Source organism: Amia ocellicauda, chromosome 23 (genome assembly GCF_036373705.1).
Source record: "Amia ocellicauda isolate fAmiCal2 chromosome 23, fAmiCal2.hap1, whole genome shotgun sequence".
NCBI lineage: Eukaryota > Metazoa > Chordata > Actinopteri > Amiiformes > Amiidae > Amia > Amia ocellicauda.
The window spans coordinates 9075815-9094816 of NC_089872.1; the positions used below are offsets into that span (position 1 = coordinate 9075815).

Here is a 19002-nt window from a genome sequence, read left to right on the forward strand (position 1 = left end):
TCATCTCACAGTCATGCATCTTCATTTCCCTTTATGCCACTCCTTCTCGATTCAATACAGCACACTTTATGAAACGAGTCGTATCAGTGGCTCCGAGGGTGATAAGTGAGGGGAACAGTGTGCGAGGAGGCCGCATGGCTAATCTTATTTGTGCAATCTTCAGCCCCGTTATCTAGAGCAGAGGGTATTAAGCAGCTCGGCGCACGAGACGCGAGTGTCTGGGCCCTGACAGGACCCCTGGGGGAGGGAGGCGTGGGAGACAGGAGGAGTCAAGTCAGGTTTAGCCAACATGATAACAACTGGGTGTGTCCCTTTGTGGCCATAGCATCCTTTGTGAATTGAAGCGCCTGCCCAGCTGGGCTTGAGAGAAAAAGAAGAATCCACCCTTGGCCTTAAAGACTGGTTTGCATCCTTTTGGTAGCTGGAAGATATGGAAATAAACCTGGGGAAGGAATATAAAACAATCCTAATAATCAGATCCTAATCAATCATATTTTAGAACCTCACTGCCAAACAATGTATACTGTAGTTAGTGGGCAAGTCTTTATCAGGTCTGCTCACAACTCTGTTAAACCTAACAAAAGCCATAATCCCCAACTCCTAATCTGAATCCAGGATTACAACAAGAAATGGCACATGACAAGGCACAAATGTTGTAAAAAAACACAGAAAATACATGGAGTCATTTCAGGTGATAAAACCGTTTTGGGAGAGCGCATAAGTTGGATTTTGCTCTGAACTGCCTCGAATTGCATCTGCCATAACCTGCCTTCCTCGGCAAGTACTAACGAGACAGGCCTTCAAATTGAATTTAATTGTGGAAGACGCCAATTCATTATGGAAAAGGCAAGAAAGACCCTGCCTCCAATGCGATTTCTTAAGTTGAAAAGCATTTAAGGCGGGAAATTAGCGGTAGAAGGTGGATAATGTCATAACAGACTGAAGATCTTAACAGATGCTTTGTCAGCTAGTCATGATTCAAGTTCGGAAATCAATGTTAAGTGGTCTCTTAATTTTTTCCAGAGCTGTATATTAAAATTTGCGGCTACATCTAATGTACACCATTGTGGTTAAAACATGACATTTTTTAAACGGAGACCACAAATGATGTGAAAGAGTCCTGGATCAAAGATACGTCCCACACTGCATGACAACAAGGAGTGAGTGTTAAACCACAAAACCCCAAACCAAACTCCCCTGGAAATATCTGCTATCAAGGCAGTTTCCGTTCCTATTTTTATTTAGTTGTCATAACAAAAATCTTACCATGATCAGATACCTTTAAAGGTCACAGTGAACAGAAAAAGGAATGCATGAATTTCAATTTTTGACTTTCAGTTTCTGGATGTATCCACTGGAAAAGCTGAATAGTTGAACGGCTAACCTGTGTACATTTATTAATCAGGACTATCAAGACCAAATGAAAAAGCCACCTTGTATTACAGCTGAGGTCTATTCAAAGCACACCCCTATCTTAATGATTACAACTCATATAAACGTCTTCAACGCAAAGCAAATGGCAAGGGAATATATCAGTGTTTGTTTCCACAGGCCATGTTTTCTCTCCCTTTTGTAAATATGTAAAATCACCCTCGCTGTCTGAGCAGCTTCCCGGCGCTTGTTCCAATCAGAGGGAACACGTGTAAAGTTAAACAGTGCGCTGTTATTTAGATTTAGATTAGTCCAGGCATGTAGCAGAGCAAACTAATCGGTCACTGTCTAGCTTTGTGGTAGAATTACCTTCCTGTGGGCCGAAATGAAAATCTGCTCACTTTTATTTTTGTGCAACGTGGCCGAGAAACGCAGTATTGATGCTTTTCCTGACTCGCTACAGCGGTAAGCTGTGCTCGGTACCAGAAAACATGTGTCAGGAAGTGATTAATACTGATATACAGCCTGGGAATGGCTAGGTCTATGTATATGTGTGTGTTCATGCCTATATAAGCATACGGATATTAAGCAAAGTCTCTAATGTGGATATTACTCATTGTACAGTCATTAAGAAAAACAAATACACGATACGAGGATATCTTCTTATTTAATTTTTTCTACAGACTTCTATCATTAAAACAGTACAGTACCACCCCCTCTGCCCCCAAAAGCTCTTGGGAAGCCCCTTTTTTTACTTTTTAGGCGATACCATCTCTGTACTGTGGTCAGCTGGGGGGACTTACCTCGGACAGCGCTGACGAGAAGTGATTGCAGTTCTTGTGCATGAGGTGGTAGGCGTTTCCCTTGTACTCCTTCCCCAGCTCTTCCACGATCCTCTCGATGTCTTCCTCGGCGAAATCCGTGCTCCCGAGGACAATGGCTTCTCTGCAGGGAGGGAGAGAAGGTTCGGAGCGGTCGAGGTTAAATGGCCAGTATCGCGATGAACCTGAACCACATTCTCACCGAGGTCAACATATTTGAGCGCCGTATCTGAGCAGTAGATACGGGCTGAGGTACCATCCTACATACAAATGCCCTGCCCTCTCTGCACAGATGACCTTGCGTAGGCACAGACAAAATTACTAATGTCTTAGTCACACTTCCTGTGCTTTACAAGTAGATCCTTTCCAAGGCAGAGCTGCACACTGGGCGAGTAACATATACGAGCACGTGTCCGTTCCAGCTGAGCAAATCCCTGGGAAATGGCCTCCGCAAATCCCCTCTCTTGGTGTCAGTGTTACCAACTGTGCCAGGCAGGGCTGCAATGATGTCATGTAGCATCATCTGTGAACATGTCCTTACAGAATACAAGGGGCATAATCACATTTCACCGTGCGAACCTGAGATTGATATACTTAAGTGTCTAATTCCTTCCTCCAAACGGGTAAAATCCACGTATTTAACGAACCCTGAGGTATGCATTACAGGAGCTGGAGGGGAGAGACAGATATAAACATATACCTCAGGGTGCTCAGCTTCTGCATTAGCTCATTCTTATGGCCCGGTTCCATTTTCCATTTTGATTTTTCCCTGACTCTACTGGCTGATAATGCAGACTCACAGTGAACACCTGTTTGCACACATTCCATCACTGTGTGGCACAAAAAAAAGAGAGGAGTACAACGGCAGTCCCCAAACGCCCTCCTGCATCACTCACACAGGCGAACATGCATGTCAACACGCCTACGCTCCTCCTCAGCGCGGATGGGGAAGCCTACTCATGTGGCATGATTGAATTAGTCCGCTGTCAGGGCCGCTGGGCTCTGGCGGAGGGGTTCCCTCTGTGGCGTGCCAGCCTGCCACCCTCGGGGAGAGCAGAACTCTGTATGTGTGAGGCCCATCCGTGGGTCCGAGGCCCATGTCAGAGGTGGTTGTGTGGGAAGCACATAAAAGATCTATATGCACTTATCAACTTCACATTAGGGAAGTGTGTGAGATATGTGTACCAGTCATGATATCACAATGCCTAAGCTGCTCATTTTAACTGGCAGGGCGTTGTGGGTTTTGTCAATGTCATTAATGAATAAGTATAAATGAATAACGAATAAATAAAAAGTGACAGGAAGTGAACTGATAAGTATTAAACACACATTTATTACATCTGATTGGTTGTTTGGGTATTAAAACCATCTTATTCGGAAGAATAACGAGCTACTGGCGCAAAATGGCTGTGCAGCAACAACCAAGTGGGACGAAAGGTGCTATATAAATGCAAGATATGTTTGCAATGCTATATATATATATAAAACTGTGTTGATTGTCTTCAATGCAAGAACAACTCTCCACCGTAAGGCGATACTGGTAGTTCATAGCCATGACAGATTCCACCCGATGTCTTAAACCAACTCTCACTTAATAGTTCACATAATCAGTCAGTTTTGTACTTACCTCCTTCAGCCTGACAAGTCCAAGAGCTGCTGCGAACAGCACTTAGCAGCACAATCCTAACCGTGCAAGTCAATTAAGTAAATGAACCAGAGAGCTGGATCGTCCCTCGTTCAGCAGGAAACATTTACATACTGCTTTTATCTTGTCGCTGGAAATAACGGCCGGGTCCTATCCGCACAGAAGTGGCATTGTCACCTTTAGAGGAGAGTGCTGAACACCTGCCCTGCCAACACTGATAATACTGAAACGCTGTGTAAGTGATCTCTGGAAACAAAAGCCCAGCGGTCGTTAGGTTCCCATTGTCTGGATCCTGACATTACTCACTTGAATTTGAAAGTGTCTCCAAGCTCTGTGGCATCGCCAGGTGTGATTTCAAATATCCCTGAAAATGGGTACGGGTGTCCTCCATAGGCAAATTCTTAAAAAAGAAAATAAATAAGTTAAATGCAAAATTAGGGGGGACAAATTGAAGTGCAACAAAGAATCCAACCCCCGACAACCCATCCCAATCGGTGCCCAACCAATGTCCCCTCGTCCAAAGCGTTAGGTCGCGGTTGATGGAGAGGCTAATACGAAGAGAGCTGATTGGGGTTTGAGGGCTGAACATCCTTCCCCTCTGATGTGCTAATCCGGCCTGTCAGAAACCTTTGTTAATTAATCAGGCCGCCTGCTGGGACACTGTGCTCGATGCATATAAATGGGCCGACACACACCGAAACTGAGCAGAGCTCAGATAAATCGGCTACTGATTAGCTTACAGACCACGGCTTCACGCATGAATCCCCCTTCCTGTGTTAATGGCAATCTTAATTCTTGAAATACGGAAAAGTGCGCTAAATCACATAATCCCTAACGAGTGACACAGGTTGGGTCAGAAAGACGTGTGGGTTTTTCTCCTGTCGCGTCTCTTTATCTGTTCAGCGGAAACCAAGGCAATCAAGGCAGTTTGATATACATGAGAGTCCCATCTTCCTAATATAAGGGCATGAGTGTGTATTGTGCCATCGGAGTATTACATCTCACTCAAAGGTGGAATCAGCTTCTGTGGCTTAAATGGAGAGTCTGAACTTTGTGTATTGTCAGTATGAGAAGATGACGACTAAATAATGGAATGAGTGTCTAAAGAGATTATAAAAGGGAAATGGACCACAGACTAGAGAGACTGGAAGAAGGGATCACCATGCACACACACGCATGCACACGCACACATACGCATGCACCGCTCTGGAAAAAATTAAGAGTGTTAAGTGGTCTCTTAATTTCTTCCAGAGCTGTATGTGTGTATGTGTGTGTGTGTGTATATGGTGATCCCTTCTTCTGTACATATATACATAAATACATATATATTTCCATATACATACATTACAGTGAGGGAAAAAAGTATTTGATTCCCAGCTGATTTTGTACGTTTGCCCACTGACAAAGAAATGATCAGTCTATAATTTTAATGGTAGGTGTATTTTAACAGTGAGAGACAGAATAACAACATAAAAATCCAGAAAAACGCATTTCAAAAAAGTTATCAATTGATTTGCATGTTAATGAGGGAAATAAGTATTTGACCCCTTCCACTTAGTACTTGGTGGCAAAAACCCTTGTTGGCAATCACAGAGGTCAGACGTTTCTTGTAGTTGGCCACCAGGTTTGCACACATCTCAGGAGGGATTTTGTCCCACTCCTCTTTGCAGATCCTCTCCAAGTCATTAAGGTTTCGAGGCTGACGTTTGGCAACTCGAACCTTCAGCTCCCTCCACAGATTTTCTATGGGATTAAGGTCTGGAGACTGGCTAGGCCACTCCAGGACCTTAATGTGCTTCTTCTTGAGCCACTCCTTTGTTGCCTTGGCTGTGTGTTTTGGGTCATTGTCATGCTGGAATACCCATCCACGACCCATTTTCAATGCCCTGGCTGAGGGAAGGAGGTTCTCACTCAAGATCTGACGGTACATGGCCCCGTCCATCGTCCCTTTGATGCGGTGCAGTTGTCCTGTCCCCTTAGCAGAAAAACACCCCCAAAGCATAATGTTTCCACCTCCATGTTTGACGGTGGGGATGGTGTTCTTGGGGTCATTCCCCCTCCTTCAAACACGGCAAGTTGAGTTGATGCCAAAGAGCTCGATTTTGGTCTCATCTGACCACAACACTTTCACCTAGTTCTCCTCTGAATCATTCAGATGTTCATTGGCAAACTTCAGACGGGCCTGTACATGTGCTTTCTTGAGCAGGGGGTCCTTGCGGGTGCTGCAGGATTTCAGTCCTTCACGGCATAATGTGTTACCAATTGTTTTCTTGGTGACTATGGTCCCAGCTGCCTTGAGATCATTAACAAGATCCTCCCGTGTAGTTCTGGGCTGATTCCTCACCGTTCTCATGATCATTGAAACTCCACGAGGTGAGATCTTGCATGGAGCCGCAGACCGAGGGAGACTGACAGTTATTTTGTGTTTCTTCCATTTGCGAATAATCGCACCAATTGTTGTCACCTTCTCACCAAGCTGCTTGGTGATGGTCTTGTAGCCCATTCCAGCCTTGTGTAGGTCTACAATCTTGTCCTTGACATCCTTGGACAGCTCTTTGGTCTTGGCCATGGTGGAGAGTTTGGAATCTGATTGATTGATTGCTTCTGTGGACAGGTGTCTTTTATACAGGTAACGAGCTGAGATTAGGAGCACTCCCTTTAAGAAAGACACCTGGGAGCCAGAAATCTTGCTGATTGACAGGGGATCAAATACTTATTTCACTCATTAACATGCAAATCAATTTATAACTTTTTTGAAATGCGTTTTTCTGGATTTTTTTGTTGTTATTCTGTCTCTCACTGTTAAAATACACCGACCACGACTGATCATTTCTTTGTCAGTGGGCAAACGTACAAAATCAGCAGGGGATCAAATACTTTTTCCCTCACTGTATATATAGATATATACACATACATATACACACACACACACACACATATATATATATATATATATATATATATATATATATATAGTACTGTGTAAAAGTTTTAGGCAGGTGTGAAAAAATGCTGTAAAGTAAGAATGCTTTCAAAAATAGACATGTTAATAGATTATATTTATCAATTAACTAAATGCAAAGTGAGGGAACAGAAGAAAAATCTACATCCATATTTGGTGTGACCACCCTTTGCCTTCAGAATAGAATCAATTCTTCTAAGGATCTAAGTCAGGGATTTTGTAGGCATATAGTCAGGTGTATGATGAAACAATTATACCAAACAGGTGCTAATTAACTGAAACAGAAACAGCTGTGTAGGAGGAATAAAACTGGGTGAGGAACAGCCAAACTCAGCTTACAAGGTGAGGTTGCTGAAGACAGTTTACTGTCAAAAGTCATACGCCATGGCAAGACTGAGCACAGCAACAAGACACAAGGTAGTTGTACTGCATCAGCAAGGTGTCTCCCAGGCAGACATTTCAACACAGACAGGGGTATTGACTTGATGTAGATTTTTCTTCTGTTCACTCACTTTGCATTTAGTTAACTGATAAATATAATCTATTAAAAGGTCTATTTTTGAAAGCATTCTTACTGCATATTTTCACACCTGCCTAAAACCTTTGCACAGTACTGTACACACACATTATAGGCTATATATACACACATATATATATATATATATATATATATTACTTTTCACAATCAGATTTGATTAAATACTGTGAATATGGTACTAAATATTACTCTATCAAATGGTCTGGAAACAGGTTGTGCAATTAGAAAGTTCCTGAATGAATTCATGAATGTACGACCCCTATATATTAATGTATGAATTTAGCAAATATTCATGTATGTTTCTATGGTTTAGAAATATGCTGCAATTGACACATTTATAAATACATTTTAAATAGTGTTATTGCACATTTTCGGTGCTGTTATTGTATATACACCCTCTTGGGAAAAATATGTATCAATTGTAAATAAAAAGTAATTGATTGTTGTAAATGTATTTGTATGTATGTTTTGTAAATATCTGTAAATATTGTACAGTGTTTGTTCACATTTATTAATTCAATGTACTCATTTGACAGTCATATCAGGGGATGTTGATTCATATACAAATATATTAATAAAACTATGAATACCTTCTTGTTTAATACAAGAAAAGCTGTATGGCTGTCATGGTTGTAGCTATTGGTCAAATCTCCACATTGTGTGGACAATAAAGTATTATTGTATTGTATTGTATTGTATTGTATTGTATTGTAAGGTTGTATGCCAGATCCAAAGCTACCAGCTCAATGAGGCGAGTATGTATAGCTGCAGACCTGGAGACACTGGAATGTGGGAGGAATCACTGTCTGTATTAATTTGGATGGTTGAACTGACTCGATTATAAAAATATATAAACACACACACATCATTGTAGATTTCATGATATGAGAAATGGGTGCCAAAACGGAATTATCTTACCTCTGCCGTAGACTTCAATCCCTGAGTGAAAGACACCAATGCCCAGAGATGTGGTGAATTCATTGATCCAATACTGAAACAAACAACCACAACAACATTTTGGTAACCTGTCAAAGTCAATTCGCACATCTAGAAAACTTAAAGCAACTCATAGGGGCTACAGACCTATCCGAAAGCGGGTGTTTAAATCACAAAAATATATGTCATGATACTGTGGCCAGTATTTACTATTGAACTCAAATGTTCAGACACAGATTGCAGCCATATAAAAAACGAGAAATCTTGACACATGGATAAAAAGTATGTGAATGAACACCAAGCACAAATGGGAGCATGCACAGACACAACCTGTGGGAGAGTTGCATTTTAAAATGGCAGATTTGAGTACCAGGGGAGCACCTTTCAAAATGGTTTTCATTCAACAAATAGGTAATTTGTATCACAAATGGACATCTCCTGTCAGCTGATCAATTAGGTTAATAAGTGAGTAGATGGTGTCTACTAGGGCTCTGAACCAAAGCAGCATTAATGGTTAATCAGCCAGCAGAACCGACACGCCTCATTAGGATGAGGCAATCTGAAGGAAGCCGTATCAAACGCCGTATCTCGGTCCCTCCAAATGCTAAGACGTTGTGTGGGAGGCAACACGGGAAGTAATTAAGAAAAATCCGATTTTAACGATCAATGGCAGCGCAGTGTGTAAGGTCCTGATTCAAAAGTGTCACAGGAATCCATTTTGCTTGAAACCCAATCCAAATTGACATCATCTACTTATTTACCCTCTACTATTTGACAGCTGATATCTGGCAATTACAGTCGGAATAATATAACCTCCCACCCCACCCCCGAAAAAAGATGCACAGGCAATCTCTAATGGCTGAGGTGAGTTAACACTATACCTCACTAATTACAGCTGAGGGGATTAACTGACCATTTCACTGAACCACAAACAGGATATTCCACATTGGTTTGTCTGAGGGCTGGTACATATGAACCAGGTTATCAAAAGTGCACAACGCACATCTGATAGGATTGTGTTTGCAGACTATTGACTTTGAGCCAGAGATTTCAAATTATGAACGACTAACCTGCTCAACCCCACGTAACCATGGAAACTAAAAAGGACAATTCTGGTAAAAAATAATAATAAAAGAGCAACAACAGCTGAGTACCGTTCACCCTTTGCACACTAACGCTTGGTAATAGGAGATGATCACACATTTACCAACACATTATTGTTGATTAAAGCTGTATGAAACTCGGAGGGCAATTTGTGGCACAAGTGCAATCTGTTTAGGCTACTTCTGGTCTTCAATATTAATGCAGTGGCTCGTGTCAGCAGCCATGAAGATACAGAGGTAGGTTTTACTTTATTACTCGAACACTGCTAGAGATCGGTCTCCTTCAAAAAGGGCTTGATGTGTTTTGATTGCACAGTCCTCGACTCAATCAACGAATCCCTGAACCTTTCTGACAAGTCTTCGTTCCGTGTGTGAGGTCTTCTGTTCTTACAACCTTTTAATAGTCAGAAAGGGATGACTAAAATCAGGGACACGATATGATAAGAGAAAGAGTATCTTTTCAAAGTAACGAATTTGATCAAACATAAGCTTTTGACACAGCTTCACATTTAATTACTTCAGGCAGGTCACATAAAGTCATGAATAAATTAATGTATTATCAAGATAAAAGCTCAGTTTCTACTCGTGCTGCCATTTGCCAGGTCTTTCTTTTTTCCTGTGGAAAGAAACTTGAAACATCAAGCAAAGGGGCTGTTTGTGTGCATGTTTGTTTGTGTTTAAGCTTAACACACGCTTCTGACAACCCTAAAGAGGGACAGGATCTCAAATAACATCTCCCAGTGAAATCTTCATCTGAAGCTCACTCCCTTCAGGAAAGCTCGGGGAACCTTCACAATGAACAGAACGGTTCAGACACGACTCGCATGTCTTTGCAGCCCTTCTCGCAGAGTGCAGTTACAGCACCAGGCAATCGCAGCTGAACTGATTTAATCAGCTCACTTCCTGATTTGATTTACAGCGATGTTCGCATCAAAAAGCCGCCCCGCTGTGACAGAAACTGTGATACAGGTACTGAAACAGACATTTATTCTGACAGATTTCAGACAGCCGCTCCAGCTGTACCTTCACGGCATCTCGACAGTGCAGTTGCTTGAAAAGATACTGTTCGCTTCTGATCACGACAAGCTGGAAAAACACAGGAATACAGGAAAAACTAATACCTGTGCTACAGATTCATACATCTAATTTTGAATGCTCTTAATCAATTAATCAATCAGTCAGCTGATGTAGAATATCCCCTTATAATAAAGAACGGTTATGGGTTTCATGAAAAAGCTTGACACTTCAAAGAACATGCTTCAGAAAAACATGCTTCATTAATTGCTTATAGGATTAATCAGTTTAGTGAGTTTCAGGATATGCAGATTGCACCAATTTCCCAAAATTGGGGTTGCATTCGGTATATAAAAAAAGCCAGTTCAGGAGCACTATATACAACAAGTCATTTCATATTTAGTGCCAAGAACTCCATTAGTGTATTGAGGACGTCTCATGTGATCTAATTGAATTCCCAGTGAATGGTCTGGTCCATATACCACTTGGTTTACAGGGATTTATTGTAGCTGCACAACAAAGAGAGTACCTGAGTTTATAATTCATTTAGATAATACAAAGTGCTTATAAAATAGGACTTGCTTTCCTAATTGTCAGTGACATGCGACTGTAAAAACATGTTTGCACACTCGACACTCACAGAGATTCAGAAGTGGTTCATATTCTCATTACTGCTGAATGCAGGTCAGCAATTTTTTTTTTTGTATTTTTCTCTCCCCAAAAAGAGGCTGTTTATAATGGCTGTATCCCCCACATTGTTTACCGTTCCTGGTGAGGCAATGACAAAGGTACAAACAAGAATGGATGCATAAACAAGTTCTTACAACCTCTTACATTGTGAAATGATTTTCATAAACATTTATATTTGAAATCGCCTCATACAGTTTCATCTTTCCAACTTAGATTTGCATTTTTGCTTAAAATATCAAGTGAAAAATAACTACATTCATCCCCCCACCCCCCCCACCCCCCAATGGTCAACCTTCCTGAAAAACAAACAGACACCATTCAGTTTTTTGTTTTGGTAGTTACCTGGAGTTAAGCACTTACAGGGATAGCTTGCCTTTATGAAGACGATTACCTGTCACTGAGATATGCAGTTACAGGAGGGAGCTCGTTTATTTATTAATGTCTCTTTGATACAAGTTAAAAGGCAGGTGAATTCCCTAAGATCTCAGTTCTAACTGTGACTTGATGTTAGATGAAGCCTGAATCATGTGGAGCTGTCTTAACAACTTGCATTCCCAAGATGAAGGGGATCCCTGGGACTTCCAGGTAGTCTTCTCTTCTGTAACGGGGGCCGATGGCGAGCAAAAATCAGCCTGTTATGGCGCCATCTCTCCCTGGACTTGTTAGAGCTTTCAAAGTAAAGTGAAATAGACTCTGACCCATTATTTGTTTGACGCAGCTTCCCCCGTTTACGTGTTCTCACTTTTATGACAATGTGTGAGACATGAAGTACACAGACGTGCGGAACTGCAGAAGCGGTGAAATCTCCTGTTCTTTATTCTTGTCAGAAAAGCCTGTGACTCTTGAAAGGCGGTTTTATTGTAATTATATGCTCTGTATCCCTGAGATCAGCAGGTCTTCTTGGTCTCAGAGTCAGTGGTGAAATGCCGTGCTTTAACGGAAGGTGATGTCACTGCATGTTTTGTAGAAATAATGGGCTTCGGTTAATGGGACAACCTGCCCAATCATGTTGAGGATGTCAAGTCACTGGGTGCATTCAAGATCCATCTCGAAGCGGATCTTTAAGCTACTGTAGCATCATACAGACCGAGAACCAGAAACGTCCTTTGAGTTTGGTGCATGTAATTTCAGAATTACAATGGCAAAGATATTGCCAACACCAGACAGGGTTTGAAAACACAAAAAGGAGCCCATAAATAAAGAGTCTCTATGCCCGGCCACACAGAACAAGCACTAGTCGGGCTTCTGCCAACAACAAAACAAACTGGAAAACTTGGCAGCTCAGTCTAGGGGCATTTCCTCAAATAACTGGATATACTCAGAGTGGGTAATCACATTTTACGGTCTTAACGTTCCCATTATGCATTTAGGTGCTTTACTTCCCTGCCGCCCACCCTTTATTCAGGTCAAACCTTTAAAAGCATTTAAACTACCAGCACCACAAACAAACCTTTTACGTGCATTACGTTTTTCTGAAAAGGTGGCTTCCCACAAGTAGTCCACTTGCGTCTCTCACAGCATTACCACCTCAGGCACTTAAAACCAACAGTGCTCTTATGTTTAAAAAAAAAAAAAAAAAAAAAAGTGCCAGTGTGACAGAACAAAATGAACAGTGTCACGCTTTTGCATTCAGAATTGATGCATTTGCATTGCAAAAGCAAAGAGCCCTTCATAAATATCAATCTGTCCTTATAAACCACCTCATGCTCCCTTTCATTCCTGCCTCGTGCCTTCTAATCATTCTCCATGTAAATAGTGCACATTTATGCCAACATGGTTGATATTTGAATAATATTGCTTCCCTTATCGGATTGTCAATCAATGGACAGTTTATGACACTGTCTAGGTTTTAAGGTCAGCTGTACTTGTGCCACATTCATTTTAGTTTCATTTTAGACTTTTATCCATGGCAATCAAGTCACTTTCATTAAATAGAGTTAATTTATTTTAGAATTTACCTGTCCAGTCTTTAGTTGGAGGTTTACTGGGAAATGTGGCAACCGAAGCTGCACCTGTTATAAACTGGAAAGTGCAGTTTAATTAAGATGTACGATTAATTACCAGCTTGGCGAATGGCTGCCATTTCACACCTGGCACTTAAAGTAGTCTGAATGGTGTCTGTGCCAACAAACTGGGCACAAGTCCCCTCCATATCAAATGTGTCTGTGGTGCTGTAACATGGGCCAGTACTTTAAGAGATGCTCTTCGTATTAAAAACTGTAAACATACACTGTGATAAAATGCGTCTCCCCTCAGCTTGCCTACAGCAGGCAACTCATCACGAGACAGAGAGGATAGAAGCGGTGAGCAAAACAGCAGCGATTTAATAAAATATATGCAAATCCAATGGGACTACACATGGTTTACAGATGGTATTCACAGCTACTTTTCTGTTCAAGACATTCCTCATTCAAAGTAATCTCTGCTAGACTGCTTTCATGGGAAACAAACTGCAATGCATGGTTGCTATGGTGAAGAGGAAACCAAAAAAAGATTTTTGATTTACGAAAGATTAATGAATTAGTTATTTCATTCATTAAAAGATTAACCTCCTCCTTCAGCGGTGAGACAGTCCAGACTTTGAGACTCAATATCCCAGCATAGAATACATAAACTTTCTCTCCAGAGGGGAGTCCAGGCAGCACAAAAAAAGGCCCAACTTGATATTGACACGTCTGTGTTATTGCAACAGGGTATGTTAGCTTAACAATCATGTTTATGAGTGAAGAATAACAACACTCTACAACATGAGAGGCAATGTGTTGAAACTGACACCTTCGTGCTACACAACTCGTAGCAATTTTAAAAAGCAGCTTTAGAGCAATTCCAGGCCTGGCTGCAAAGGTGAAGCTACATTGTGCAAGCAGCTTGTCCCAGAACATTAGGGATTAAGGCTCGGAAAAGGCTTGATTATGATTGCGTTATTTTTATTATCTTTTAAATCAAACCCGTTAATGGAACCTTACTGGAAGTCCCACTTTGAGCATTATATTCTATCAGAAATCACATCTTGTCATTCCAGAGGTCAGAGTTCAGAAGGATAGATCCCCGAGCATTGCCCAGTTTTCTCATAATGCTTTTTGTATTTTTGGTATTAATATCAGTTGCCAGCAGTAGACCATAATGCAACGGATCAGGACACCAGTTGGTCTTGTTGGCTGGGTTTCGTGCTGCATACGTATGATCTCTGTGTCAAGGCCGATAGTAAGGTATAAAACAAGTTTCATTTCATTACAGTGAGGTAAACAAAAAAAAATAGGGAATAATTACACTGAAGTATGCGATCATTTTTCATTTCTACTTCTACCCAGTGATGTCTTGTATCTGGCGCCAAAGTGGATGAATGTGATGTCCATCTTTAGAAATGTATGAATGCTGGGCAGGATTATTTATTACATACACGGCGATGGATGGGGGACTGGGCGGGTAATACATCAAAGGCTGATGTTATGAATATTTTTCTCCTGCTATGCTACACTCCAGTGTTTATCTGTAGAGAAATGCACTGTGCAGGCATGCATCATGTCCCCCTCCCCCCCAACGTGGCCACCCTCCCAAAAAAGGGCTTTGATGAACTGTGTAAGAGATCTCATTTCAGAGACCATGTTAAAGCAAAGTTTCCTAAATATAGTCACACACACGCTGATTGTACGCCGAGACGATGAACAGAGTGCCATTACAATGAGAGAGGGAGAAAAAAAAAAAAGGCTGCCACAAAGCTTAATCTTAATACAGGGTGATTCATTGTGGCGCTTTGCAGTTTAATGACATGTCCCAAAGGAGCAATTCATGTTGTTTTAATTAAAGGATTTATCTCTGATTTTAAGTTTTAGAGTTTCCGTTGGGAATTCGCTTCTTCACTACATTAAATCCACGTGTATCCACATTTTCCGAAGCTAAAACTTTCACAAATGAGCACAAACTACCAAGCCAAAAATGAAAAAAAAAAAAAAAAAAGAGTAAACAAAATCGAACACCGTAAACCAAGTAATCATATTTTTAAATGAAAGTGGCAGCATGGTTTCGGATTAAATACAATATTTCACCCTATGATGAACTCCGAATACCAATATTTTCCACTGTGTAGATGGGCTCACTCAATGAGGAAAATCCCATTAGAAATGTGCTATTGGCAGGTAAGTCGAAGCAGGTTTCATTTAATCTGGGCTGAGTGTCTCTGTCTGAGCAGCGCAGGGCAAAATCATTTCAGGCCTTTACCAGATGAGAATTCAGTGCATTGTCGGCTCTGCCACTGCTACTCCGGGAAACAGAATTTCAGGTCAATACCAAGCTGAAGAGTGCAAAAACAATTCAAACAGATAAAAGAGAAAGGAAAGAGAAGACAAAGGCACTTAAAGATTTGCTTGCCATTTTAAATCAGATGTGAATTCATAGCTGGGAACAGAATACTTATACTGTTTTATATATTTTTGTTTTGTTTGGTTGTTTTGAAGAAAGAAGCAGAGACACACTCGGCTTCAAAAACATGGCATCTTGTATTACAGAAACTCACGACTGCATTTTGAAGTTTCAATTTAAGTCTTAAAAACAGCAGAGAATATTAACAAACACTGAGTCCCAAATGTGGTCTTACTGGCGCTACATTGCCTAACATCTTCTCACGATATAGGTGGTGCAACGCTGAGCTGAAATTAAATGCATTTCTACTAAAACTATATCCAGCCAGGGCGAAAGACAAGCTTTGTTAGTCCGAGACGATTCTGTAAAAACTTCTTACCCGCTCTGCATTATCACGCTGGCTTTGATACAAGACTTTATCCCTTTACTTCCAATTACTTCCAATCTAATTAAAGCCATCCTTCATTGGGATGAGAAGGACTCGGCTCCCAGCACTGTAATTATGAGCCGTCTGGGCCTGGCTCTGCTGTAATGTGGGCTGGAGAGACTCTCTGTAGCAGGGTACTCTGTTCAGGAATTTCCCAGAGGAAATACATCTCCACAGTCCACAGTCCAAGCTTGTCATGACTTGCACCACCATTGTGGGTCCCTTCTGTGGTGTGAGCAAAATATCAGTTTGGGTTGACTCAAAGCTGCATTGTGATGCTCTAGGAACAAAGGGATTGAAAATTTAGCCCCCTACAAATGTCTCCTAAAGACACAATGTGCTTAAGTCACAATTTCATGGTGCATGCATTGTTCAAAACTCCCTGTTCGCAAGCTATAATGTCCCTACAGTAACAAGTGATTGAATGCAAATATGGTCGGCCGGAGTTCAACTCAACAACAACAAAACCAAAAACAAATGGGAGTGAATCTTCTCTGAATTCTATTACATAAGGAATAAATGTTTCAATTAAATTGGTTGGTGCATTGGTTTATTCATTTGTAAGCTACTTATACTTTTGAATAGTAATCCATTGGACACATATCCCAACCCCTGGTAATAATGTAAATTCCAGAATGATCGTACGTAATCCTTTGCATAGGTATCAGTCTCATCGTATGGCTACAGATACTGATAATTGTACAATTGTGTGATAGGAAAGTTCAATCGATTGGTTGGTTCCATTCTCTCTCTCTATATTATTATTATTTCTTCAATGTAGGGTCTTGGTTTAGTTCTCCAGTTCAATATTTATGGAATATGCAAATGCACAACTGTCTGAGTATCAGTAAGTCAACCAGCTTGCAGTGCTAACAGGGAGGGAGGTATTCATTCTAATTCCTTTATGCAGCGTTGCATCTTGTTTCCAGAACAGATACACACCTGGTCCTGATCCACAATTACTTTTAAATCACCTTGGAATGCCTCTCCCCGGAAACCAGATCCAGTTGTAAAGGTGAAGTAAGAAGTCATCAGTTGCTCTTCAGAAACTCCCTCAGCTTTTAAGTCCTAAAAAGCAAGTAGAATACTAAACAGCCTTGCCAGCCGGGACAGTGGTGCACTTTCCTGCTGCCGTTTCAGCTGAAGCACATCAACCAGGCGCTGTGAAATCCGAGAGATGGCGTTCCAAGACCCCAGGCTGCGGTTTAATGTATGCTCTTTAAGATTATGAGCCGCCTTACTCCCCAACAATTGACTTGCTCCACAGCTATACGGAGGTCCCATTTTTAAAGTTCAGTGCCTTGGAAGTACAAGGATTTGTGGACGGGTGTTTGTGACCTGCTGGTGACTTGGAATTCTTGCCAGGGGATCTCTCCTGGTTTCTCTTGACACCAGCAGTCAAACATCATCATCTTCACTGACAAGAGAAGCCGGAGAAATTAAATTACACCGTTACTATGAAACAGAACAGATGAGGTCTACATGAGAGGCCTTAGTCATCCATGCATTTCTTCTTTGTTTAGCTTGGACAACCCTCAACCATTGAAAGGTAGGTAGCAACTCCACTAAAGACCTGGCATTCACATTAAAAACATCATACAGATTAAAAACAAAACAGGATTAGTACTTGTAAATTGCATTCAATAATAACCACCTCCTCATCCCCCCTATGATGAACTTGTCTAGCTGCCAAGAGAAGAGCAAAGTGAAATATGAAGGGAGAAAAAAACATTTGATATTTAGTCCCTTTCAGATTTCGGAATACCTTTTCAAAATAAAACAATAAAGGAAGTGTGCCATAGTTTCAGTGTCCGCAATTTGTTCATTGCACTGTGATCCTGAAGTGAAATGCGTTTCTTTAAATATACAAATGGGAAATGTCTATTTTATAAACCAGACAGCATTCCTGCAAAAGACTATCTGTTCTTTTACTATCTCAGTGTATATTCCAGACACAAAGTAAATCACACCTGGAGCTGGACAAAGCCGCCAGGATCCTGGGATCCTTCAAAGCTGGTTGGAAATCTTAGCCAGACTTGATAAAATGTAGCACAGTGTCTCTGGAGTATGTAATGCCTGGAAAACCAGTTACGCAAGCAGGAGGGGAAATGGTCAATACTGCAGTGTTTGTAAATCTACTTTACAGAGTATTAGTATTTTATGCTCTATTTTCTGTTATATCCTAACAATACTGATATACACAGTACTGTTTGTTGTTTGCAACTTGGTTTTTGTGTATGTTCAGCTAACATCCTGGTTCCCCACAGAATGACCCAGCTGGCTGATATACTGTAACCTGACCGGGAACATGTAATTGTAGAGATCTAAACGATCAAAACAAACATTCTTTGACTGAAGTCGTTCACATTCCTCTCTGGAAGGATGAAGTTTCCAGTAGAGCAGGTTAACACATGAGCTGGGGTTCAAAACAAGAGGAGAAAAAACTCCCAGGACCCAAAATAGACACTGTTAAGTTAAAAAAAAGCAAAAACAAAACAAAAAAAGCAATTTCTAAGCAGACTAACTGCTAACTAACTATACTCTCTTGATTAAATCCAAAAGGAAGTCTCTGAAAATGTTATAATTTGGCAGCATTGTCTCGCTCTAGGGTGTGTGGAGGCTACAGTGAAAGAGATGAGTCTTCATTCATTCCCCAATCTCACAACAGGCATTTTAAGTACACTTCTTTTCCTTTAAGATCCCAATCGGACGTGAAAAGCCAATGCTAAAGTCAGATTATATGTGATGATTTTATTTTTTCCAAATCAAATTCAAGAGAGAGCTGCATATATATATAGGATATTTGCACTTGTTTGGATGTGCACACCTGCAAATCTTATTTCAACTTCCCGTCTTTTAAGTGGTCGTCTTCTAGGTCTTTTTCCATTCTATAGGTTATTTTGTCCATCTTTGGTCTGTTCTTCTTGCCTCGGCCCATTGCCATTGTATTCAGTTCATTTTGTTCCTTGTACATTTACCTGCCAAGTTCAGATTTAGAAAAACGCTATGAGGCGCTTTCACGTCATCATTATTTCCTGATAATCTGCACAAAGGCCGCACTGTCATTCACACTGAAATGCTGATATGTTTCCGAGAGCTCAGTTAAAAAGAAATCCTATCCACGAACAGCAGAGAC

The 19002-nt window shown here is 41.0% G+C and overlaps 1 protein-coding gene across 2 annotated transcripts in view; it reads right to left on the reverse strand.

Moving 5' to 3' along the window:
- Positions 1-19002, reverse strand: part of desi2 (desumoylating isopeptidase 2) — a 34801-nt gene that overhangs the window by 3719 nt on the left and 12080 nt on the right. Inside the window, exons 3-6 of one of the 2 annotated variants that reach the window (XM_066696660.1) lie at positions 16809-16934; positions 8256-8328; positions 4144-4237; positions 2175-2316 (exon numbers count right to left, since the gene is read on the reverse strand). In XM_066696660.1, the coding sequence (XP_066552757.1) occupies positions 2175-2316; positions 4144-4237; positions 8256-8328; positions 16809-16934 (435 nt within the window). The remainder of the gene's footprint in view (positions 1-2174; positions 2317-4143; positions 4238-8255; positions 8329-16808; positions 16935-19002) is intronic. The other variant, XM_066696661.1, reaches the window with a different exon arrangement.